Source organism: Nelumbo nucifera, chromosome 6, assembly GCF_055504915.1.
Source record: "Nelumbo nucifera cultivar China Antique chromosome 6, China Antique-T2T, whole genome shotgun sequence".
NCBI lineage: Eukaryota > Viridiplantae > Streptophyta > Magnoliopsida > Proteales > Nelumbonaceae > Nelumbo > Nelumbo nucifera.
In genome coordinates this window covers 17,777,524-17,804,447 of record NC_142654.1, presented here as the reverse complement: position 1 = coordinate 17,804,447, position 26,924 = coordinate 17,777,524, and the positions used below count along the sequence as shown (strand labels likewise).

General features: G+C 41.2%; 1 protein-coding gene across 4 annotated transcripts in view; it reads right to left on the bottom strand.

Moving 5' to 3' along the window:
- Window positions 1-1,306: 1,306 nt before the first annotated feature.
- The window catches only part of RFC1 (replication factor C1), a 65,223-nt gene continuing 39,605 nt past the window's right edge, over window positions 1,307-26,924 (bottom strand). For 2 of the 4 annotated variants that reach the window (XR_016077191.1, XR_016077192.1), the window contains exons 19-24: window positions 23,856-24,034; window positions 23,643-23,715; window positions 23,443-23,535; window positions 2,478-2,724; window positions 1,887-1,937; window positions 1,425-1,758 (exon numbers count right to left, since the gene is read on the bottom strand). Coding sequence is in view for 2 of the 4 variants with exons in the window: in XM_010249706.3 (XP_010248008.1) it covers window positions 1,616-1,758; window positions 1,887-1,937; window positions 2,478-2,724; window positions 23,443-23,535; window positions 23,643-23,715 (607 nt within the window). In the remaining 2 variants the exon portion in view is untranslated. Of the gene's footprint in view, window positions 1,759-1,886; window positions 1,938-2,477; window positions 2,725-23,442; window positions 23,536-23,642; window positions 23,716-23,855; window positions 24,035-26,924 lie in introns of all 4 variants that reach the window. The other 2 variants (XM_010249706.3, XM_010249713.3) reach the window with 1 other exon arrangement.

Genomic DNA, 26,924 nt, shown 5'->3' with positions numbered 1-26,924 from the left:
AATTATTTTTTGTTTGTTTCTTGCACTCTTCACTATCAGCCAGCCTTTTTGTCTGCCTGCCTGTCTTGGTGAAATAGAATAGTTACATGCAAAGTCGCATTTCTACCTATTGTTGAATGGAGATTTGGAGACGGAATCTAGAAACCGCGTTATTTTTATGTAGCGAGAAGTGAAAATTAAAACAAGACCCTCTAAAGAAAAGTAAAAATAACACGGTTTTAATTTTAGTAAAACATCCTGATCCTGCCTTGCAAGTTGCAACTCGCAGAAATGATGATGAAGGGTGCCTTTTTTTTTCCATAGTCAAAATGACACTACTTGCGGGAGATGTTCCCAATATGCGGTTGAGACGTGAGATTGGTGTGAGGAGCAGATTCAGGCTTGTTTTAGACCACTCTTTGGTTCATTTCTGCAATGAATTAGTTTGCACTTTGCAGTGCAATGCGGGTATGAGAGGGACAGATGTATCATGTCATCATGTATGCGGGTAACCTTATTTATCACAAAACCCAACTTGGCCACTTTGATCACTTCTTTTTATATTTATACTAAAACAAAAGAGAAAAGATAAAAGCATAGCATTTCCGTAGCCCATGAATACATTTCTTAAGCAACTCAGTGGGACGGAGCCCGAACCGAATTTGTTGACAATTCGACATTAACTTGGTTGTCCCCGTCACTGAGATTCCTGTGGTCCTTTGTCCACCGCGGATGTTGCCCAACATCCACACACCGCCCATCCGCTCCCAAATCCAACGGTTATCGAGTGTGATGTTCCAGTAAGTAAGAACTCTCATATTATGTGGGCCCGCCCTACCATTTTGGACTTGAAATGAAGCAAAATGATGGATGGGATCACGCAACCTTGATAAAGACCCAATCACTCACCCATCGTTATATCCCCCATATTCACAATTCATTGAGCCCAGCATCGTCATACGAGATTTGGCAAGCATTTGTTGTTTCTGCATCCATTCCAATTCTCAGAAAGTTCTCGGTAGCTGGAACTTGGAACTAGAAAATAATCTCTTGATCAATTGTGGGCCATTACCCATAAAATACCCTACATAGAACGCCAGATAAGCCTAATTGAAACAGCATGAAATGTCTTACAACCACTAACAATTTTCAGGGAGTCGTTCATCAAACCAAACACAGCCTAATTGAGATATTGAAGCACGCTTCTAAATTTATCATGGCCAGTCCATTTATACAATGAAAAACTTAAAATCCAAGTGTTGATTTAACTGATTGGGATCAAATCCAAATACCTTCCTCAAGATTTTATAATAAAACTTTGCTGAAATTGTATGCCTCGTCATTGTTTTCCAATTAACAAAATCCATGATTTTTTTCCAATGTTACTGAATGCTTGCATACATAAAATAGAAATTTTGTTGGTACTTTTTGAAACGACAGTAAAATATCCAGAGTTGTAATCTTTTGCTCCTCCCATTAGATGCCCAATTTCATTGTTTATATAGAACACTGTGAACCATGGTAGCAACCTCAAAAAGTGTTCGTGATGAAATACTTACAAATGGCAACAGCCCCAAATTTTAGGAAGCCATACGCTTTCCTACTCAAAAATACCTTAAAACTACTAAGTCCTCTTCTATCTTTTTCTCTTGGCTGCTGCTCCAGAACCCCGTCCCCCTTTCTTCTGTCCAGATTGAGAGCTTTCCTTCGAGTTATTCGCTGGTGTCTTCTTTGCATTAGAATTTCCCGTGTTTTTCAAGTCCAATTTGACTTGAATTCCTGCAAAAAATAAACACAAGATCCCAAATTATAAAGGAAAAACAAAACAAAAGAAGTGTAGAAAGAGATCCATTGACTTGTAAGTTCTTGATCTCAAAGTGACAAACAAATGGTAACTTAATACCCACCTTTCGAGCTGTTGCTCTGAAAATCCATCTTAAGTTGTTTATCAATATTTTCTGACACGAGAAAAATGCAAATGAAATGTCAGCAATTCTTTTTTGATGATCCAACATGCTCACTTTACTGTGCAAAATAATTCATTAATAATGACTTCACAAAGAGCCTTTTTAGAGAGAATGAAGCAGATAATGCAATTGCCGTCTAGGAATCCGTAGATAACATTTACAAGCTTATTAGGTAAAACAGTATGAACAGGCAGTGAAGAATCAGGATCTAGTGTTCAACGAGTTTCCACGTGGTACTAGAGTTTACCAGATAAGATACATAACCATGAATCAAACATGGGATTATTTGCAAATGTAGTGACGAAAAATCAAGGTGAATAGACCATATAGAAATAAAAAACTGATAGAAATGTCAAAAATCTATACACAATCACCAGTGCACCAAGAGCTATAAATTATTCAATACAACAAGAAAAAAAATGTTACCCAGGTTTTCAAGTTTCCCATTACATTACAAGCACTGCAGAATTTAACCCACTTACCCACACCCTCAGAGTAAATAACTAGTCAATCATTAAGAGAAAGACTCACCCATATCCTCTGTATCTGAAGAGTTCTCTTCTTCACTTTCTGCTAGTGCATCATCGTCCTCCTCTGCCAAAGTATCTTCCACTGGCTCTAACATTGCTGCTACACGCTTCTTTGGGGCCTTCTTAATTCCAGGAAGTGTGATCAAGTCAGCTGATCGTACCACGCGCAAGCTACTTCCTTGCTTGTATGCCTTTGTCAATGCAGCTTTGACAGCAGGTGGTATGCCATCTAATGGGTTTCGGTGTCCCTGTTGAATAGAGAAGACAGGAATTACAAAATATAAATCATGGGCATAGACGAACAACCTGACAACTCAATGATCTATAGGCTGGTAGATTTTAGTTATGGTTTAGTAACTGCTAGTATGGTAGCATTTAGTTTGGTAACAGTTGGTGGTCTCCATTTTGTTTAGCTCTGTGCCACTTCCAGGTATGTTTCTTTCCTGTTCCTGGAGTTAACTTTCTTCTCCATTTTTGGGGTTGTCTCCCTAGTTGGGGTATCTTTGTTTCTTTCCTTTTCTTTGTATTTTATGATCTAACTTCTGTTCTATTTAATGATCTTTGAGATTTATTTGTGTTTTAGATGGGGGATCTAAATAACCTTCATGTTGAATTTGTCAATATGATGAATGACAATGAATATGGTGATGTGGATCTCTTTGACTTTGATAGAACTTCTGGGAGAACAAAGAGAGGCCTAGAACCTTGCTTCATTGGGAAAGTTTTCCCAAGATATCAACAATTCCCATCCCGGATTTCATCAACCAGATCAGAGTTGCGTGGGGTATGGATGACCTGCATTCACTGATTATAAATTTAGTTCCAGACAATTGGATGATTTTTAGGTCAGGACCATGGCTACTTTTTAATCACTGGTAGATGCAAAAGGGATGGAGAGCAGGTTTAGGCAAGATGATTAGGTTATAAAGGAGGCTGAGGTGTGAGTTCAGGTCCACAATTTCCTTGAACATGTTCGGGAGGATATAGCAGAATACCTAGGGGCTAGCATTGGTATTCTTAATATAACTGAAAACCATCGCTATTATCTTCATTTAAAAGTGGTCATTTTTGTTGACAGACCCCTAAAAGCTGGGGCTCTTGTTAACCCCCAGGTCTGGGCTATATACTGATACAAAATCTTCCCTATGTTATGTTTGCAGCAGTGTTCAATCATTTTAGATGATGCTCAAAATCTATTAACCTCCCACAAGATACTGAAAACATTTTTCCAGTCCAGAATCATGAATTACCCAGGTCCCTGGTTGAAGATTGAAACCCCAATGAAGATTAGAATTGTCCTGATTTCAGAACTTTTGCGTGTGAATTAAAGGAATAGGCATGAGGAAAGAGCTTCTCCAAGCTTTGGTAATGGTGACTATAGGGTTTCTGGTTGGTTGGTGTTTCATGAACTGACCAGTACCTCCTATAACCTGACACATTAGATACCAACTTGTTTGACTCTTGACACAAAGGTCAGTTGACTGAAATTGGTGGCAGTTCTAGTCTGGCAAGTCAAGCAAAATCTATAACACTCAAGAAGGATTTGGACGATTCGGTGTTAGGTTCAGAGTAAATTGGTCAGACTTTGGGTGGGTGCATTTTTTCATGTTGAAGGGGTTGGTAGCCCGGGTTCAGGTAATTCTAGTTTGGGTCCTTCAAGTTTACTAATACAGGTTGCAGTGTTTTAAAAGCGCAAGGCACAAAAAAAGCACAAAGGTAGCCAAACTATACTCAAAGGTCCTGGATTACCCTAACTACTTCCACCAAAGTTTAGTTTAACAATACCTTCCAGCGGAGGTGACCAAACTATTTTAACAATATCTTTCTTGGCTGAAGTATTAGCCATTGCTGATCAGCTCCTCCAAAGATCATCATATGAAAAAGAGTTAAAGGAGTTTAAAGTTTTCAACGAGTGTAATGCCCGAGTCTTGTTCTGGGAGGACCTTTGGATAGGTAAACATCCATTAAAGGTTCAATTTCCTTTGCTTTATGCACTTTCCAATTACAAATCTGAACCCATTACTTAAAGTTTTTGAGTTTCTCTGCTTCGGGTTTAAATTGGGACTTTGGGTTCGAAAGGGGTCTTAGGGAATCAGAACGTGAGTCTCTCATCTCTCTTTTGGCCAGACTTGACTCAGTTTTTTTGGATCAAAATGTAGAGGACACCAGGGTGTGGTCAATCTCCCTAAATGACTTTTTTACTTGTGCTTTTTTCCTTAACTTCTTAATTCAGCCATCTACCTTAGGGGCAAACTTCTTGGTGAAAGAAATTTGGAGTAAGCCAATCCTCCCAAGACTCGAGCCTTTTACTGGGAAGTCATCCTTGGAAAGATCAACACCTGTGATGTGTTACAAAGAAGAAGGCCAAATAAGTGCCTTTCCCCTTACTTGTGCATCCTATGTAAACACAATGGTGAAACTGTTTCCCAAGTATTTCTATTATGCCCTTTTGTTCTTTGTATTTGGGAGCATCTTTGTTCTCTGTTTGGCTAAAGGTGGAATCCCCCACAGGAAGTGGTGGGCCTCTTTGATCCCAATGAGGCAACTAAAGCAAAGAGGAAGGTTGTTATGGAAAACAGCTATGGCCGCCTTGTTATGGTCCATTTGGGAAGAGAGAAATGGAAGGATCTTCAATGAAAAAAAGCAGATCAGAGGTGGAAATCTTCGAAACAGTAAAGTTAAAAGATGCTCATTGGATGAAAACTTTGGAAGACTTCCAAGTATTCATTGGATGGCATTCTGAGAACTCACAAGGAAGTCGCTGTATCAGCCCAATTTAAGGAAAAAATCTTTATGGTATGGAGACCACAGCAACAAACTTTGTGAAGCTTAATTTTGATGGAAGTTTCTTTGGTAACCAAGATGTGGTAGGGTTAGGAGGTGTCCTCGGAGACTCAGGAGGAAAGGTATTAGCTATTGTTAATGGTTTGATTAACACTGGTTCAGTCCTAGGTTTGAAGTAAGAAAGAAAGAGAGAAGAGAAAGAAGAGAGGAGAGAAAGAAAGGGTTCAGTCAGAGAGAAAAAGATCACTCTCTCAGCCGACCCACATTTTATTTATAGTTTGTGCATTAGAATACAAAAGACAATTATGTCCCTTATTAAGTATGGGATGCACAACTATTTTTTTTATCAGTAACACGGAAATTTCATTAATTATGAGAGAAACATTAATTATGGGACACACAACTTAAATACAGACAAAATAGACAACTCACCTTTAATTAAATGACAAAAGACTAAACTACCCTTATGTTGCCAACTCTAACACTCCCCCTCAAGCTGGTTAGTATGTATCATATAATCCCAGCTTGTTACATATGTAATCCACTCTACCTTAACTCAACCCTTTTGTAAACAGATCTGCCCACTGGTTTCCTGAACTCACATGTGTTGTACTTATCACTCCACTGATCACCTTTTCTCTTACAAAGTGGCAATCAACTTCTATATGCTTTGTTCTTTCATGAAAAATTGGGTTAGAAGAAATGTGGACTGTGGCTTGATTATCACAGTACAACTTCATAGGCCTATCAATTGAGAACCCCATCTCTTGCAAATGTTTTTTTTTTTTTTTTTTTTTTTTTTTATGAATGAATACAATTTATTAAATCAGAAATATGATGCAATACAGGAGACCCAAAAGGAGGCACGAGTTGTTACCTCTTCTAACATGTATTACATCAAATTAAAACAGAATTAACCAGAACTAAAATTACAAAGCAGCCCAAAATAAATGTTCCCTTGAAGCCCCTTGCTTAGCTAATCCATCCGCTTAGGAATTTGCTGACCTTCCCACCTAAAGAAAGGTAACAGTCATGTTTCTCGATAGCTTGGGACTCTCGGATGGGTTCGGCTGTGGTTTCTTTGGGTTCTAACGCTGACTTTACTCGGTGACCCACGGGTTTATCGCGATTACTGCGATACGTATTTCGAGTTCATCGCAGGGATGCTGGTGTGCCACGGGTTTATCACAGCGTGGGGGTTGGGACCCAGGCCGAGCCCATAGCAAGGCCAGCGTATGCCCGGAGACACGTGGAGTCCACGACAATTAAGGTTGCAGCAAATCGCCACGTGGGGCCAACTAAGCGTCGCCCGTCAAGCAATGACGTCACCAATGCCACACAGGATTAGTTATAATGCGCGAAAAGGCAGTAGCACACGTGAGTAATGAGGGACCTCAAGGATAAGGAAAGCCAATCCCCGAGAAGATCCTCATGAGACGCGTGGCGAAACCCCAGTAGTGCACCATATAATTGACAGCGGATCAAATATTCTCTTTTCCCGATACGGAACGAATATCCTCATCTCCTACCTTTTAGGATCTCGGGATCTCCTCCATAAATAGAGATCCCCCTCGTATTAGAATTCATCCGATCCTAAGCACTTGTCATCCAGTACCCCTAAGGACACCCCGACTCTCCTATTCCCACATCCTGAGAGACTCTCCCATTTTTCCCTACTCATGGGACCTTTCTCCGTCTTTCAAAGAGACCGCTCCCCAACCAAGCCTTACCCTGCTTACAGCCGGCACGTGGTGACTTAAAAAAGCACGTAATTGAGGGAGCATCTTAGCTAGACAGGAAACAAGGTCTACCATCTTCTACCTCAATCTCCTCCAGTCGGTCGAATGACCCTACACAAGTGAATTATTTGTTACAATGGCTTCCTTCAAAGAAATTGGCTCGGCTTTCACCAGATCGTTGTAATCCGAGATGTGTTAAGCGCAGTGAGATAGATAACCTGGAGCTGGAAATACTAACTGATGATGAAGGGTTCTCTGATTTGGACATTGAAGAAACTCTCAGTCTAGGAAGTATAGATCTACAAAACTCGAAAGATATCTTCGAGGAAAGTTTGAACACTAAGTTGTTGTTTCTAGAGGAGGTGCTGGATCCATGTGGCCTCAGCATCAAGGAACAGGTGTTTAATGTAGATCCTAACAACAGTGAACAAAATTTCTCCCTTTTAGAACTTGTGTCGCATAAAGATCAGATGGACTTAGAAGCTCTTACTGAGGTTCGGCAGAACACACCTCATCTAATAAAAGAGCCCACTGCACTAAACCAGCCTACACAGGTTATCAGGCCAAAGGAATGTGAATCAACTCTGACACCTAACACAGGGATGCCAACAAAAGGAAAGGCTAGAGAGGTAACTTCAGCTGCAGGAGGAGAGCAAATTTTGGTTGGAACTAGTCCACTTCCACAATGGAATCAGGAATAAGGTAAGGTCTTGGACATGACATTTGCAGATGGCACCCCACTTCACTCACTTCCATTAGGTTCAGGTAAGCATGTCCATTTGTTTTCAGTTACTAATCTGGGTTCTCTGCCTGTAACAGATGTCCCGGCATCACAACCAGAACAAGCAGGTGGTAGAAGGGGAGAGGATGGGGTTTCTTTATGTTGAAGTTTGACCTGCCATAGAATTCTGTCTTGTTCGTTGACTGTAGAGTAAAGTAGACAGCAAGAAGTAGGAGAGGAAAGAAGAAAAGAGAGAAGAGAGAAAAGAGAGAAAGGCTGGTTCGAATTAGGGAAAAAAGTTCCTCCCTTGATTCGGCCAGACCTATTATTATATTATTGACTTATTGAAAAAGACTTGAGTGCCCTTCTTTAAGTAAGAGGCACTCGAACTAACATAACAGTACACATCAGCACACTCAACAAGTACAAAGACTGAAATACCCCTTTACTAACACCACTAACACTCCCCCTCAAGCTGGTGAGTATATATCATATAATCCCAGCTTGTTACATATGTAGTCCACTCTCCCCCGACTCAAGCCTTTTGTAAACAAGTCTGCCCACTGGTTTCCCGTACTAACATATGCAGTTTCTATCACCCCATTCAGCACCTTCTCTCTCACAAAATGACAGTCAACTTCGATGTGCTTGGTTCTTTCATGAAACACTGGATTGGAAGAGATATGAACCGCTGCCTGATTGTCACAGTAGAGCTTCATTGGAGTACTGATGTCATATCCTATCTCCTGTAGAAGGTTCCTCAGCCACACTAGTTCACAAGCAGTATGTGCCATGGCCCTATATTCCGCTTCTGCACTGCTTCTTGCCACAACTGTTTGCTTCTTACTTTTCCATGTTACCAGGTTACCCCCCAGAAAGGTGCAATAGCCTGTGGTAGATCGTCTATCAGACATAGAACCACCACTTCTGTACAGCAAACCACGACCAGGAGCTCCTTTCAGATACCTCACAATCCTTAGCACTGCATTCCAATGTGGGACCAAAGGTTTCTGCATGAACTGACTCACCACACTAACCGCAAATGAAATATCTGGCCGAGTAATGGTTAGATAGTTTAGTTTGCCTACAAGTCGTCGGTATCTGCCAGGCTCTTCAAACACTTCACCTATATCACTGCTCAGCCTCGTATTTGTTTCCATAGGTGTCTCAGCCGGTTTAGTACCCAACAATCCTGTTTCTTCCAGTAAATCAAGCACATATTTCCTCTGGCACAAATTAATGCCATGCTTAGATCTTGCTACCTCTATGCCCAAAAAGTATTTCAACTTGCCAAGGTCCTTTGTCTGAAAGTGTTCCTGTAGGAATGCCTTCAATCTGTCAATGCCCATTTTATCATTCCCAGTCACAACGATATCATCCACATACACCACCAATATTATTTTACCTGCCGAAGAGTCAAGACTGAAGACAGAGTGATCAACTTGGCACTGTTTCAGACCAAACTTCTTGACCACCTCACTGAACCTACCAAACCATGCTCGAGGGGACTGTTTAAGTCCATAAATAGCCTTCTTAAGTCTACATACCTTACCATCCTCCCCCTGAGCAACAAACCCAGGTGGTTGCTCCATGTAGACCTCCTCGAGCAAATCCCCATGCAAAAAGGCATTTTTGATATCGAGCTGATGGAGAGGCCAACCAGACATAGCTGCAAGAGAGATGACGACACGAACTGACCCTATCTTAGCAACCGGGGAGAACGTCTCCGTGTAGTCAATGCCATAGGTTTGGGAGTACCCTTTGGCAACCAGCCGCGCCTTCAGGCGCTCAACACGACCATCTGGCAAGTACTTAACACTATACACCCACTTACAACCGACAGCCTGCTTCCCAGGAGGAAGAGCGGTGAGATCCCAAGTGTGATTATGATGCAAAGCAGAGAGCTCTTCTTCCATAGCACGGCACCACTCTGGAGAGGTAAGGGCTTCCTGGACATCCTTAGGAACAACCACGGAGGATAACAAAGATATGAACTGGCGATGGGAAGCGGAGAGGTGGGTAAGTGAAACAAAATTGGAAATAGGGTGAAGGGTGCAAGTACGCTTACCTTTCCGTAAGGCAATAGGAAGATCTAGGTCGGAGGCTGGTGTCGAAGCTGGAGCTGGATCTGTCGACGGTGATGAAGCTGGAGGAGCTGCAGCCGGTACACGTGGGCGATGTGTATACACGTGACGGATGGGTGGACGGTCAACCAATGGTGGCACCGGAGGCAAGGACGTAGGCATGACTGGAACCAAAGGAGGTGGATCAGCCACAGGAAGAGGAAGAGGAGGTGGTGATGTGGGGGAAGCAGCAGCACCGGACCCCACGAAGAACGGAGTAGACTCAAAGAATGTAACATCAGCACATACCAAGGAACGACGAGAACTAGGATGATAACACTTGTACCCTTTCTGAGTTCGGGAATAACCAAGGAAGATACACTTCATGGAACGTGCATCTAACTTGTCAGTCCCGGGACTCAGATTATGAACGAAGCAGACACACCCAAATACCCGAGGAGAAAGCGGAAACGGAGACATGTTGGGGAATAAGACACTAAAAGGAGAACGACCATCAAGGATAGACGTGGGCATCCGATTAATTAAGAAACAAGAGGTGAGCATTGCATCGCTCCAAAAAGTTTTGGGAACATTCATGTGGTGCATGAGGGAGCGTGCCGTTTCTACAAGATGGCGGTTCTTTCTCTCAGCAACCCCATTTTGTTGCGGAGTATAGGTACATGAAGTTTGGTGTATAATGCCATGTTGGTCCAAGTATTCTCGAAAAGATGAAGACAAGTATTCACGACCATTATCAGAACGGAAAATTTTGATGTGAACACCAAATTGATTGCGGATCTCAGCATAAAATTTCTGGAAGATGGAAAATAATTCACTTCTTTCTTTCATTAAATAGAGCCACGTCATTCTTGAACAGTCATCAACAAAAATAACAAAATATCGGTATCCATTATATGACATCACTTTATAAGGACCCCAAACATCTGAATGAATTAAAGAAAAAAGACTCGACACACGGTTATCGACCCTAGAACGAAAGGGAACACGATGGTGTTTCCCAAATTGACAAGACTCACAATCTAAAACAGAAAGTTGACTCAATGAAGGGACTAAGGACTGCAACACTTTCAGCGAAGGATGACCAAATCTACAGTGCCACTGGAGAGGAGAAATGGATGACTGAAGAGCCGTTGACGTTCGTCCACCACCATCAAGATAATACAGTCCACCGGCTTCATGCCCTCCACCAATCTTCATCCCCGTCTTGAGATCCTGAAAAACACACATAGAAGGGTAAAAAGTGATGGAGCACTTAAGTGACTTGGTCAGCTTACTAACAGACATAAGATTAAATGGAAGCTTAGGTACATATAAAACAGAGGATAGGGATACAGGGTCTAGGTCAACATTACCAACACCACAGATAGATGACGTGGAGCCATTAGCAAGGGTAACAGATTGTGATGTTGAGCAATGAGTGAGAGATGAAAACACACCTGGAGTTCCCGTCATGTGATCGGAGGCTCCAGAGTCAATAATCCAGGGGTTGGGTGTGGATGCCAAACAAGCCATACCTGAGTGTGCAAAGGAAGCTGTGTTCTGCTGCGACTTGGATTGAACAAACCTCTCATACTCATCACGAGGAACACTCACCATCTCCTTGCCTGGACCATCTGAGGGAGTAGAAGGCATCGGGTCAGCTGACCGTTTCTCCTGTGTAGGGCTGAAACTGGTGTCACTAGTCATGGCATGGTTGGCCCACGTCGAGGGAGGACCATGTAAGTCATAGCAGTAGTTAATGGTATGTCCATCCAAACCACAGTGAGTACACTTCCGTGGACCCGAGCCACGTCCTCTACCACGAGCTCCCCCTGAATCTCTGCCTCCAGTATGACCACCACCACGGATATGTGTAGATCCACCACTACCACTCCTGCCAGGCTGGGTTCCTCGAGTCCCACTTCTGCCACCTCGGCCTCTTGACACTGCAAATGCTGATTTATCGGAGACATTAGAGTCCATAGATCCAATGGAAGCCCTCCGAAGACGAGCAAACACCTCCTCTAAAGATGGAAGAGCAGATCCCCCTAGTATCTGGGCTCGTACTGGTTCATACTCAGACTTCAGCCCCACCAGAAACCGTGTTACATCAAGCTGCTCTCGCTGTTGCTGTTGAACTTTGACATCTGAAGTGAGAGGATGATAGACATTTAACTCATTACGGATATTCCTCACATTGGCATAGTACTCCTCAAGGCTCTGATTTCCCTGTTGCAGATTGAAGTATTCCTGATACAGTTGATATACCCTAGTGGTATTATCCTGACCTGAATACAGTTTCTTGGCATGATCCCACACCTCTTTGGCTGTGTCAAGAAACATGAAGTTCACACTGATTTTGGGTTCCATACTGTTCCACAACCATGTAATGATCTGTGCATCTTCCTGTTCCCAGTCTTCATACTCCTGAGAATTAGCGGGGGGTTTCTCCTCTCTTATATGCTTCACTTTCTTCTTCGCCTTCAGAAAAACCTCTACAGACTTGGCCCAAGGGACATAATTCTCTCCATTCAGTTTAATGGAGGTCATTTGGACATTCAGGTAGTCAGTAGATATCATGACACTAGGTTTACTATCACTGTTATCTGCCATTGCCGAACTCCCTTAATTCTGAGCACTGAATTAGGAGCACTACACACTGCACACTACACACAGACACTTCATCGAAATCTGCACACTGATTTCAACAGCTGAGAACTGCAACACCACAAACCCTACTCACCGAAGTCTGTACACTGATTTCAGCAGTATTAAATGTTGAAAACTACAACACCACAACCCCTACTCACCGAGGTCTACACACTGATTTCAGCGATATCAAAAGCTGAAAACCACACTTGTAACACCACCAACATTAATCCACAACTATAGGAAGCTTCACCATTAAGTAGACACTATTGCCATTCGAATCACACACAAACCAGAATAAACCCTAGCATAAACCCTAGCATACTGCAATCTGAGAACCCATCATGCGAACTGTACTACACCTCTCATGTATTCCATAACAAAAAAAAATATATAAAAAAAACTTTACCTCATCGCCTGAAGGCCAACCATACGAAGGGCTGAGACACCACTGCACCACACGTACCAGCCCTAACTAGGGCTTAGAAACCACAGCAACCAATCACCAACGACACAATCGGAGGCATAGAGACCTCCTAGGGAAGAGGGCGATCACTCCTTTTCAGCCCTTTTTCCCAGTCTCCAACTCACAACTGAGAACCCCAAGTGAAACCCTAATTCGAATGCGCAGAAGGCAGAATTCTAGCAAGTCTGATTTGGTGAACCTAGCTCTGATACCATGTTGAAGTTTGACCTGCCATAGAATTCTGTCTTGTTCGTTGACTGTAGAGTAAAGTAGACAGCAAGAAGTAGGAGAGGAAAGAAGAAAAGAGAGAAGAGAGAAAAGAGAGAAAGGCTGGTTCGAATTAGGGAAAAAAGTTCCTCCCTTGATTCGGCCAGACCTATTATTATATTATTGACTTATTGAAAAAGACTTGAGTGCCCTTCTTTAAGTAAGAGGCACTCGAACTAACATAACAGTACACATCAGCACACTCAACAAGTACAAAGACTGAAATACCCCTTTACTAACACCACTAACACTTTAGAAAAAAAAGAGACAAGAGGAGGAATTGGAAAGGATTTGGGAGCAGATTTGTACTTTGTTGGAGGAATACAAACAGAAAGAGGAACTGAAGAAGGTAACCCCAAAAAATTTCAAACCAGATGCAAGTATCAATAAAATGGAGCAGAAGACAGGAAATAAAGAGCTTTCTAGGAAGTCTGTGGACATTAAGGGTAGGAAAAAGAAGAAAATATCAGAAGTAGAGAGACTAATTTCAGATATCGAAGGGGATATTGAATTCAGTGGTAGAGGGGAGAGGAAGAAAGCCCCTAATTGATGGGAAGTTAGTGTCCTTAAGGGCTTAAAGCGATATGATTCTATGAAGCTCATGAGTTGGAATGTAAGAGGGTTGGGAAGTCTAGAAAAAGGAGATTAATTAAGGAGTTGCTTAGAAGAGAAAGACCTGATATTGTGATGTTACAGGAGACCAAAATATCAGAACTAGATAGAAGGTGGGTTAGAGGGTTTTGGAGAGAAAGAGGAGTGAATTGATGTTCAGCTCCCTCATGGGGAGCATCAGGGGGAAATAGTAATTCTATGGAGGGAGGATGTTCTAGAGCCAATAGAGGAGCTGATAGGTAATTTCTCCGTATCCCTAAAATTCAAGATGGTGGAAGATGGTTTCACATGGGTGCTAACAAATGTGTACGGGCCAAATAATTATAGAGGAATGAGTTATGGGAGGAGCTTTACGGCATCCAAGGCCTATGGGAAGGCCCCTGGTGTCTAAGGGGGGACTTTAATGTAATAAAATTTACAAAAGTTAAATAATCCTAGACAACCCATTACAACTAGTATGAGGAAGTTTAATGATTTCATCAATTCCTATGAATTATAGGAGCTTCCTTTACTACAAGCAATCTTCACTTGGTCCAACTTTTAGGAAATCCCAAATTGTTCAAAGCTATATAGATTTCTTTTCAATAAAGGTTGGGAGAATCATTCATCAATTCCTATGAATTATAGGAGCTTCCTTTACTACAAGCAACCTTCACTTGGTCCAACTTTTAGGAAAACCCAAATTGTTCAAAGCTATATAGATTTCTTTTCAATAAAGGTTGGGAGAATCATTGGAGAGGTTTGGTGGCCAGGGCTTCACCTAGGGTTACTTCCGACCATTGTCCTATAGAAGTAGGACAAGAACCATTTGGAACCATACCAAGACCCTTCAGATTTGAGAATATGTGGTTAACACATCCAAGTTTCATGAATAAGGTGAAGGAATGGCGGAGTGAAGAGATGAGGGGGGTGAAATGGAAAGGGGTTAGACTTCATAAAAAGTTAAAAAGATTGAGATCCAAAATAAAAGAGTGGAATAGGGACCAATTTGGTAGAGTGGAGGAAACAAAAGCTACATTAATGACTTAGATTGAGAATTTAGATGCAAAAGAGTCCCAAAGATTGATGAGTGGGCAGGATCGAGAAGTGAGATAGAAACCGAAAAGGAATTAGAAGAGGTCTTGTTGAGGAAGGAGATACTATGGAGACAAAAATATAAGCATAAGTGGATCAAGGAAGGGGATGGGAATACAAAATTTTTTCATGCTATGGCCAATGGGAGAAGGAAAAACTCGATAGTAAATATTGAGGTTGACGGAACAGACATAACTTCACAAGAGGATATTGCTAGTTGCTTTGTGGCTCACTTCAAATCAATCTTTCAAAGACCTTTGGAGAATCGGGTGAGAGTGGAGGATGAGGATTGGCCAATCATAAATGAGATGGATAGGGGATGGCTAGTGGTGGCAATTGGGCGGGTTGGATTGGGTTTGTTTTGGGTTGAGTTGAGTTTCAACCCAACCCATTTAACCCGCCAACCTGTTAATGACCCAGTTATATAAAATTAAATGGATTGGGTTCAACCCAATCCAACCCGCCCAAACCCATTAATCTTATATTTATGTACTTAAAACAAAAAACTAACTCCTTTTTAACAAATAAGTTAGTCATAGCTTAGTGGTAATAGTAGTTGTTATTTACATAAGTGGTGAAGGTTCAAATCACATTACATGCATGTTATTTTTATACAAGCAGCAAAGCCATTTAACTATGTTCGGGTTCCGGATTTGACGAACCACATAGGTTCAAACCGGTCAAACCAACTTGAACTATCTAATTGGATTGTCTTCGAGGTAATCACATAAGTTCAAGAGTGGTTGAACCGTTTAGATCCAATTCAGTCTGGTCGGACAAAACCCGATTGGACCTGTACCAGTTCAGTTCGACCAAACCAGACCCCGGCCGGACCGGTTCAATCCGGTCAGTCCAGACCGGACCAGTTCAGTCAATGGTGGATTGACTTGGGTCGGCTCATATCAGGTTTGTGCACGGGTTTGGGGCCGAACCTATTGGCCTGAAGTGGGTCAAAAGAAGTAAATTGGTCCTAGCCAAATTTGGGTCAAGTTGTACGGATATGAACCAAACTGGACGATCCAACCCGGGCAAAGCAAGCAGGGTGGTTTAGGGTTCGGACCCCACCCGGTCTGACCCATTTCAGATTCGGGTCAACTTGGATCAGCTTGTACTGGGTTGAGTTGGGCTATGTGAATAATGGTTGGACCAGACGACCCAAACCGGGCAAAGAAAGCGGTACCGAGCCGTCTCATCCGAGGTCTATTTCGGATTCGGGTCAACCCAGATCGGTATATGTTGGATCGGGTCAGACCGCGTTGAACTGGTCCGGACTTGGGTCAAATTGATTTGGATTTATGTTGGGTGAAGTGTGTTGATTCAAGACAAAACTAAATTTAGTCAATAATTAATAGAAAATTAATGCATTAATTATAAATTATTTAATTCAAATGAAGAAAATAAAAAAAAGGCTAAGGATTTAATACAAATGTTTGTAATGGTTAACCCAACGTTTATCCACAACCCAACCCAAGTAAATGGGCGGGTTAGGCGGGTTAGATACTGGGTGGGTTCAATGGGTTGGGTGAAAAATTGCCACCCCTAGGGATGGCTAGTAAGAACCATTGAGGAAGAAGAGATCAGACAGGTTGTCTTCTCTATGGATAGAGTTATGGCTCCAGGACCAGATGGAGCATTCTATCAAGATTGTTGGGGTATACTCAAAAAAAGATTTGATAGGGGTCATAAGAGAATTTGAGGAAAAACATGTGAGTTGTCCTGGAGTAAATGCTACATTCCTAGTTCTTGTTCCCAAAAAGACCAGTGCTAAACATCCCTAAGATTTTAGGCCGATTAGACTGGTGACTAGTATCCATAAGATATTGGCAAAAAGTGCTCTCAAGGAGGATCAAGGCAGTTCTACCTACGCTCATTAGTCAAGCACGAAGAGCTTCTGTACAAGATAGACAAATTTAAGATCAGATCCTCATAGCAAATGAAAGTGTGGAGGAAATGAGGAGATCAAGCAAGGTTTTGTGTGCAAACTGGACTTAGAAAAGGCTTACAATTTAGTGGACTGGAGTTTTTTATTGGAGGTGTCAAGAAGGCGAGGCTTCGAGCACAAATGGTGTAATTGGATAAATGGTTGCCTAACCTCCTGTCATTACTCAATCCTAGTCAATGGAGTGGTTAAGGACTTCTTCCTAGCCAATAGATGCCTAAGACAAGGTGACCCGCTCTCTCCCTTCCTTTTCTTACTTGTTGCTGACGTGTTTAGTAGATTGATCTCAAAAGCAGATGGGCAAGAGCTAATAAAGGGTTGGAGACTAGGTAGAAGCATTCTGGTGACCCGCCTTTGGTTTGCTAATGATATTATCATTTTTTGTGAGGGGAGTGACTTAAGGAAGGTGGACAATCTTAAGAATCTAATGAGGAATTTTGAGAATGCACCAAATTTGAGGATAAACCTTGATAAAAGTTGTGTAGCCGGAATAAACTTGGAGGATGGAGAGGTAGAGTCTATTGCAGTGTGCTTAGGTTGTGCTACCTCTTCTTGGCCTTTAACCCACTTAGGGCTTCCCTTAGGTGCAAACCCTAAAGAGTAGTTCCTGGTCCCCAATTGTGGAGAAATTTGGCAAATGTTTGGCGGCCTGGGAAAATAATTACATCTCTATAGGGGGTAGGGTAACCTTGATTAGGGCAACACTTGCTAACCTTCCAACATACTTCCTCTCAATCTTTAGGATTCCCCCAAGGGAGGCTAAGAAATTGGAAAAACTAATGAGGGATTTCTTGTGGGAACCAAGAGAGGCGAAGAAGGATCATCTAATCATATGGGAGATAGTCAATAGAAGCAAAGAAGAAGGGGGCTTTGGGATACAGAACATAGTTCAGAAGAATGAAGCTCTTTTAGGGAAGTGGCTATGGAGATGGCCTCTAGAGAGAGAGATTATGGCATGAGGTGGTGTCAAGCATACACAACTGCTCAGAGAATGGTTGGGATGCCAGGATATCTCGTCAAAACACCTTGGAAGGATATACATGGTATTCTCCCTCACTTCCTTAGGTTTATCAGGTATGAAGCTTGCTCTGGCATTTCTATTCGTTTCTGGGAGGATGTTTGGGTGGGTACCCAACCTCTCAAGGATCTTTTCCCCTCTCTATTCTCTCTCCCTTTACAAAAATGAGCCAATTTCCAAGTTTCTCCCTAATCCAATACTTCCTTTGTCTTTAAGTTGGGACTTTGGCTTTCGTAGGGGATTAAGGGATGATGAGCTGGTTTGTGTTTCTGAGTTGCTTCTTTTACTCGAATCGGTTTGTTTAAATCTGATCAAAGAGTTTGGACCCCCCACCCTTCCAAAAAGAACCTTCACTTGTTCTTCCTTTCTAAAATCCCTCTTGGCCAACCCTAACCCTCAGGTGTTCCCTGTTAAAGAAGTTTGGATAAGACCTATTCCCCCCAAGATTGTTGTTTTCTGTTGGGAAGTTTTCTAAGGGAAAATCAATACTTTGGAAAACTTGCAAAAGAAGAGACCTCTATGCCTTTCCCCTAAATGGTGTTTCCTATGCAAGGCCCAGAATGAGAAGTATTTCCATCTATTGATTTCTTGCTCCTTTGCTACAACCTTATGGAGTTGGAGCTTTAGTTTATTTAGGTGTAGGTGGAACCTGTCGTCTGATGTAAGCATGTTGTTTAACCCATCTACCTTTAGGTGGCACACAAGAAGAGGTAAAATCATGTGGAAGTGTATCAGGGCAGCTATATTATGGATTGTTTGGGAGGAAAGGAATGCTAGAACCTTCCTAGAGAAGGAAAGAAGCTTGGATGAAGTGATGGACTGTATCTTAACTAGAGTAATCCATTGGTTGAAGACCTTGTCCCTGTTTGCTGAATTCTCTTTCGATGATCTTTGGAGAAATTGGCTAGAAGTGGCTAACACTTCCACTAGAAAGTAGAAGCGTGGTAGAGTGGGAACCTCCACCAAAAGGTGTCATTAAATTGAACTTTGACAAGAGGAGCCAAGGTAATCCTGGGCCTTTAGTAGGGGGTGTGCTGAGGAATAAGGACATCAACATTATCTCATTATTCTCAGGACCGGTGGGAGTGGGAGACTCTACAAGAGCTGAGTTACTAATTGTTGTTCAAGGGATTCAGGTTGCTAACCAGCTTGGGGTGAAACATCTTCTAATTGAAGGAGATTCTCAGGTGGTAGTAGGGTGATTGTTAAATCCGAACACTGTCATATGGGGATATAGAGATCTCCTCAAAAGAGTGAAGTGGATGACTAGAACTATGAGTGGATGTTAAATGGTAAGCAGGTCAGCAAACACTATGGCTGATTCTTTGGCCAAGACAGGGGCATCCAGGGAAGGTCTTTTTTTGGGCATCTTTGTAACTTATTCTAGTAAGTACGGAAAGCAGTATCTAAATATTCTTGAGAGGTAGCATCGCATGCCTCTCCTTGGGATGCTTGTACTTCTTACCTTTGGTATCTAATAAAAAATTTATTCAATTATCAAAAACATAGGTGACTGACTTCCAAGTATAGACATGGCATCCAATTGATGAGAAAGCATGATGTAAGGACAGCATCACTCCAAAAACGCTTGAGAACATTCATATCATGAATAATGAGCCGAGCAGTTTCAAGTAAATGCCATTTTTTCCATCCAGCCCCACCATTCTGTTGTGGAGTGTAAATACAAGAAGTTTGATGAATTACACCGTATTGTTCTAAATATCGCTGAAATGGTGTTGAACAATATTCTTTCGCACTATCCAAATAGAGAATCATAATATGGACCTCAAATTAGGTACATATTTCACCATGAAATTTTTGGGAAATAGAGAACAATTCACTTCTGTCTTTCATAAGATAAAGCCATGTCATCCTTAAGTAATCATCAACAAAAATTACAAAATACTTGTAACCATTGTACAACACAATTTTATTTGGACCCCAAACATCTGAATGAACTAACGAAACACGACTATCAACCCTAGGACTAAAGGAAACTCTGTGATGTTTTCCAAATTGACATGACTCACAATCCATAGAAGAAAGATGACTTAACGACGGAAAAAATAATTTTAAAGCCTTGAGAGACAGATGACCAAGTCTACAGTGCCACTGGAGAGGAGTGAGAGAAGATTGAAATGCTACTTTCAGACCACCACCATTAAGATAATACAACCAACTTCATGCCCTCCACCAATCTTCATCCCCGTCTTAAGATCCTAAAGCACACAAGAAGAGGGATAAAAGGTGATAGAACAAATAAGAGATTTAGTCAATCTACTAACAGACATGAGGTTAAATGGATATTTGGGTACATATAAAACAGAGGATAAAGATAAAGATGTGAGGTCAACATCACTAACACCACAAATAGGAGAGGTAGAACCATTAGCTAGGGTAACTGTTTGGGATGTTGAAGACTGAGAGAGAGAAGAAAACAACCTAGAGTCCCAGTCATATGATCAGAGGCTCCAGAGTCAATAATCCAATGTGAAGGTTTGGATGCCAAGCAAACCATACCTGAGTGAGCAAGGGTAGTTGTGTTATGTTGAGAAGAAGTCTAAAGAAGTTTCTCATACTCATCAAATTAGACACTCACCATTTCCTTCCCAAAAACACTTGTAAATGTGGAAGGCGTCTAATCAACCTGTTGGTTCTCACTAACTATACCACCACCACTAATCACAACATGATTGGCCCAAGTATTGGGTGGGCCATGCAAGTCATAACAGAAGTTGACAGTATGTTCCTCTAACTCACAATATGTGCATCTCTTAGGACCATTACTTTGTCCTCTACCACGACCTCCCCATGAATCTCTACCTCATCCACCAGTACGGTTAAACATAGGACCACCTCGGTTCCCTGAAGTCCAAGCCCACCTCCACCACCTCTATTCCCACAACCTCCCCTCTCGCCACCACAAAAATAGACTTGTTAGAGAGGGTAGGATGCTCCAAATGTTCAATAGAAATCCTCCGGAGTTAGGCAAACACCTCAAGAGAGGGAAGAGAAAATCTGCCTAGTATTTGTGCCCTAACAGGTTCATATTCAAATTTCAATCCCACTAAAAACCTTGTCACAACAAGTTGTTCCAGTTGTTGCTGCTGAATCTTAACATCTGAAGTCAAGGGGTGATACACATTAAGCTCATTACAAAGGTTTTTCATACTAGCATAATACTCCTCTAGGCTCTAATTTCCCTACTTCAGATTAAAGTACTCCAAATAAAGTTGATAAACCCTGGTGGTGTTATCAGGCCAAAATAAAGTTTCTTAGTATGGTCCCAAATCTCCTTCAATGTATCCAAGAACATAAAATTCACACTAATTTTAGGCACCATGCTATTCCACAACCAAGCCATAATCTATGCATCTTCCTATTCCCACTCACTATACCCCTAAGATTTAGACGAGGGTTTCTCCTCCATATGTTTTACCTTCTCCTTGGCTACCAGGAGAATTTCCACCAACTTAGCCCATGGCACATAATTCTCACCATTTAATTTGATGGAGGTCATCTGTACACTTAGGTAATCAAGGGAAATCATAACACCAGTTTTATTATCACTACCCTCTCCAATTGTTGCCATTGTAATAAAATAAATCAATCACCGAGATCACCCTTCATTATTCAGCACTCACCATACCACACACCACACTACACTTAATTAATTGTTGCTGAGACACTCATTCTCATAGGGTTCAGCACCAAAACCCTATTGTTGTCACACACAATCAGACATAAATAGGAAGGAAAAACAGTCCCTACACATACCTACCAATCAGCACTTTCACAGAATTGAAATCTAGTCCAAAAGGGGGAGAAAACACCATGCTATCCACCGACTATAGAATTCTGTTCACACCTGTCCACGAACCAGCCCTCTTCGAGTCATTGAGTAGAGGGTTTCTAGCAAACCACTGAAACAAACACCACCACAACATCTAGAGGCATAATTACCTCCTAGAAGGAAAAACGATCAGTCCCTTTTGGCCTCTTATCGATCCTCCAATTGGTTAATGAGATGTTTCAAAATCTCAGACCTGATATGGCAATGCAAGAAAAAAATAGGAAGAAACAAAACTGATTTCTAGACTGCATTTTGGGGGAAGAACCTTCTCACTCTGTTGTAATTTTCTTATTTGGCTCTAATAAAATATTATCTTATTAATAAAAAAATGCCCTTGTCAAGACATATTCCTTAACTTCTGAACAACTTCTTTCTTTTTCGTGGGCCACACAAAATTAGACAAGTCGAACAGCATCTTTACTTCAGCTAGCAAGTACCACTACACCCAAACAAATAAAAAATCCAATTCCAAATAGCTACAGAAAAAGAACAAGAGATCAATAAGTGGTAACAAGTCTCATTCTGGGTGCTGTAAAAACACACCAATTAGGGGAAAGACACAAAAGAGGTCTTTTCTTTTGCATGTTGTCCAAAAGTATTGATCTTCCAATAATAAACTTCCCAACAAAAGACAGAAATTTTGGGGGAAATACACCTAAACCAAGCTTCCTTTACTAGGAAAACCCGAGTAGGTAGACTAGAGCAAAGAGCTTTGAAAAAGGAAGCACAAGAAAAAGAGCTTTTTGAGACCAAAGACCAAATACTCTGTTGTAATTTTCTTATTTGGCTCTAATAAAATATTATCTTATTAATAAAAAAATGCCCTTGTCAAGACATATTCCTTAACTTCTGAACAACTTCTTTCTTTTTCGTGGGCCACACAAAATTAGACAGGTCAAACAGCATCTTTACTTCAGCTAGCAAGTACCACTACACCCAAACAAATAAAAAATCCAATTCCAAATAGCTACAGAAAAAGAACAAGAGATCAATAAGTGGTAACAAGTCTCATTCTGGGTGCTGTAAAAACACACCAATTAGGGGAAAGACACAAAAGAGGTCTTTTCTTTTGCATGTTGTCCAAAAGTATTGATCTTCCAATAATAAACTTCCCAACAAAAGACAGAAATTTTGGGGGGAATACACCTAAACCAAGCTTCCTTTACTAGGAAAACCCGAGTAGGTAGACTAGAGCAAAGAGCTTTGAAAAAGGAAGCACAAGAAAAAGAGCTTTTTGAGACCAAAGACCAAATCCTCCAATCTGGCTTAGGAGGGTCCAAGCAAATAGGACCAAGGGAAAGTAAAAGATCATAAACACAGCCCGTGGGCCTTTATTATGTTTTTATGTTAATGGGCCTTTATTCCTATCGGTTGGAGCATGGAGGCAATACTTTGAAAGGATATACTCTCAGCTAGAAAATCAATCGGATTCCATTATTTCAATCAATGCTTTGAAAGGATATACTCAGTGTTCCATATACCTGCTTTGTTATTTCAATGATATAAAAAGCTTTGTTGTGAAGTTGAATTTTATTAATTTCAGTTATGTTAAACGACAATGTAATATAGCTGCGCAAAGGATAGATCAGCAAGAGAGGTTAGTCACATGGAGTGGAGGAACACTCCTCCGAATTGGTTAGACCTTTCATTGCTTGATGTAATGTTTGGGTTTAGTTAACCCATAGGTTGTTTAATCCATTAAAAAAAGGAAGAATAGAGAAGACATAAAATGGTAGTTAGTGAATAAATATATATTGACATGTACAATAAAAAAGTAATACCTGGAACTTTGATAACTCCACGATTGTGTCAAAGTCGTCCTGATTTATAGAGTAAGCATCCATCAACTCAACAACATTCTGAACTGCTTCATCCTGGTAATATTTCACCAATAATTATTAATTTCACCCATACATATATGATATGTATTCGCTGTTCAAATTTTAATGACTAAATAAACCACAACAGAGGTAATTCCAACCTTAGAGAGTGTCTGAAGAGGCTCAGTTAATCGTTTCAGAAGAAGAGTGAAGTAATCAACTCGCAAGGTTTCCCTATAAAATTTGGTACAGCACATTAAGCATCTACAAAAAGGAAAAATACCCAAATAATTGATCAATGGGGCAAAGTATAATTCTCTGCACCATGGATCTTAGCAAATTCTATTTTCAGCAGCATTGCTTGGACGCCCAACCTTTGGAGGGGACTCACAAGTCAACTTATATCCAGGAGTCAACTTGTCTCCAACTCTCCAAACTGTGTTGAACTCAGCTACAATGTGAATCAAGCAGATTTATCAAAATGTCCGATGTGTCGATTCTTACAAATCTTCACTTTAAGCACCTCCATGTTACATTGGTCCAGAAATTTAAGCTGTCCAATAAAACACTACTATTTTATAAATTTCCAATGGACACATAACTTATGAATTTTGTAGTTGTTAAAGTGTCGCATAGACAACAAGGCACCCTTGGCAGGGTGCCTCCCCTAAATACCTTGACTTCAAGGCAACCTTCCTATGCAATAAGGTGCCTACCTATCCAACAAAAATGATAAGGCAAACATCTTATTATAATATCATTCAATGTCGCCATGTCGCACACACATTAAAGAAAGCAACAACCCCATCCTTGTTATTTGTCTCTCATACTTTCCATATTGAATTTTATCTTGCAAAGTTAGCTTTCTTTAGTGCCTATTTGAAATGAATTCGCTTCATTAAATACTTATTATATTAGTATTATTTTTGAAAACATTGAACCTTATATATTTAAAATATGTTTATCTTTTATTATATATGATGATTTTCCACGTTTTGAGAAGAAATTTAATGTTCTTACTAAATAGAATTTCTATTTTTTCAATCAATATGTATGCTGAATGATATACAAAACTACATAACTAGCCAAAAGTTAGCTCCTTATTATATAAAAGTCTCATTGCCTAGGTTACTAGGTTCCCTAGTGTCACCCAGAATCACCTAGAAGCCTTGACAACTATGCTTATGAGCCATTGTTTAAGTAGAAAACCTTATGTGCTAATTTCGACCAAGCTTCTTGTGAAGGAAGAGTAGAAAGTTGGGGATTTCAGCAAGAGACAGAGGAAAGGGAAGAAAAGAGAAGAAGGTCGACTAGGATAGATTCACTTAACCCTAGCAGCCAGCCCCTCATTCTATTTATAATTAACTTAAGTATGAGATATTACAAAGATGCCCTTAGTAGGGTGGCAACTCAACCTAAGTAATTACAGCTCTTTAAAAAATAAAAACTAATGGGCCCAAGGCCCAACAACATCTTAATTTAAAAGGAAATAAACTAAACACAAGTCGGCCCACTCAACACTCCCCTTCAAGTTGGGAGTAGATGTCATACATCCCCAACTTGCGTAGATCATGCTCCAGCTTATTCTTTGCAACGCCTTTTGTGAGGACATCAGCAAGCTGCAGATCAGAAGAAATGTATGGAAGACAAACTTCTCCAGAAGTTACCCTTTCTCTGATAAAATGTCTATCTACTTCAATGTGCTTAGTTTGGTCATGCTGGACTGGATTATGAGCAATATTAATTGCTGCCTGATTATCGCAGTATAGCATCATAGGTTCTCCTGCCTGAACACCGATTTCTTCCAATAGAGAACGGATCCAGAGAAGTTCTGAAACTCCATGTGCCATGGCCCTATATTCGGCTTCTGCACTTGATCTTGCCACAACTGTTTGTTTTTTACTCTTCCATGAGACTAGGTTGCCCCCAACTAGGGTGCACACTCCTGAAGTTGATCTTCTGTCATCGAGGCATCCTGCCCAGTCCGCATCTGTACAGGTCTCTAGCTTGAGCTGTCCATGATCAGTAAACAATATGCCTCTGCCTGGATGTCTCTTCAGATAAGCAAGGATCTTGTCAACTTCCTTCCAGTGCTGGTCTCGTGGAGCATGCATGTATTGGCTCACTACACTTACTACATAGGAGATGTCCGATCTTGTCATGCACAAGTATAGTAGTCGACCCACAAGTCTTTGGTACCTCCCAAGGTCCTTTACTGGTTCACCTTCTGATGCACTGATTCAATGGTTCTGATCAATGGGGGTGCTAGCTACCTTTGTTCCAAGTTTCCCTGTTTCTTGGAGAAGGTCCAAGACATACTTCCTTTGAGAGATAAAAATTCCATATTTCGATCTTGCAATTTCAATGCCTAAGAAGTATCTCAGTTCTCCAAGGTCCTTAATCTCAAATTCCTTATGCAGGTTCCTCTTCAGACTATCAATCTCACTCAAATCATTCCCAGTAACAACAATATCATCCACATAAACAATTAGGATTGACACCAAGGATCCCCTGCGCTTCACAAACAAGGTGTGATTAGATTGAGTTTGAGTGTAGCCAAAAACAATCAGGGCCTTTCTGAATCTGTCGAACCATGCTCTAGGGGATTGTTTCAAGCCATATAGTGACTTCTTCAGCTTGCATACCTTTCCCTCTTTAGCATTATCATAAAAACCACCTAGAAGATCCATATACACCTCTTCTTGCAGATCCCCATTTAGGAAAGCATTCTTCACATCCAGTTGAAACAAGGGCCAAGAGTATGAGGCAGCAAGAGAAAGGAGTATCCGAACAGAGGTCATCTTTGCAACTGGTGCAAAGGTCTCTAGATAATCAATGCCATAGGTCTGTGTGTATCCTTTTGCAACAAGTCTTGCCTTGTACCTCTCTATGCTTCCATCTGCCTTATTCTTTACTGTGTAAACCCATCTGCATCCAATTGTCTCCTTGCCTTCTGGTAGGTCCACAATCTCCCATGTCCGATTCTTAATCAAAGCCTCCATCTCTTCTTGCATAGCTGCCTTCCACTCAGGTTTGGAGAGAGCCTCACTAACACCCTTGGGTATAGACACAGAATCAAGAGAAGAGAGAAAAGCACGGTAGGAAGGAGAAAGTTCACTGTAGGATAAGTATTGTGATATGCAATGAGCAGTGCACTTCCTCTTCCCTTTTCTAAGAGCAATAGGGAGATCAAGGTTATCTGTAACAGTGTTAGTGGGACCAATGGGAACTGAAATAGTAGAGGGATCAAGAGGAATACCTGGATCTGTATCAGCCGAATCTGGAGTCTCCAAGGGATCGACAGGAAGTGGGGTGAGTTCTGTTGTAGTGGAATCAACCTCCTTATGAAGTCTCTGCCGTGAGTAATACTGTGAGACGGAACGCAAAGGGGGGGGGCAAGGTAGGTGACATCGGATGGTTGTCAAGCACAGTAGTAGGCACAG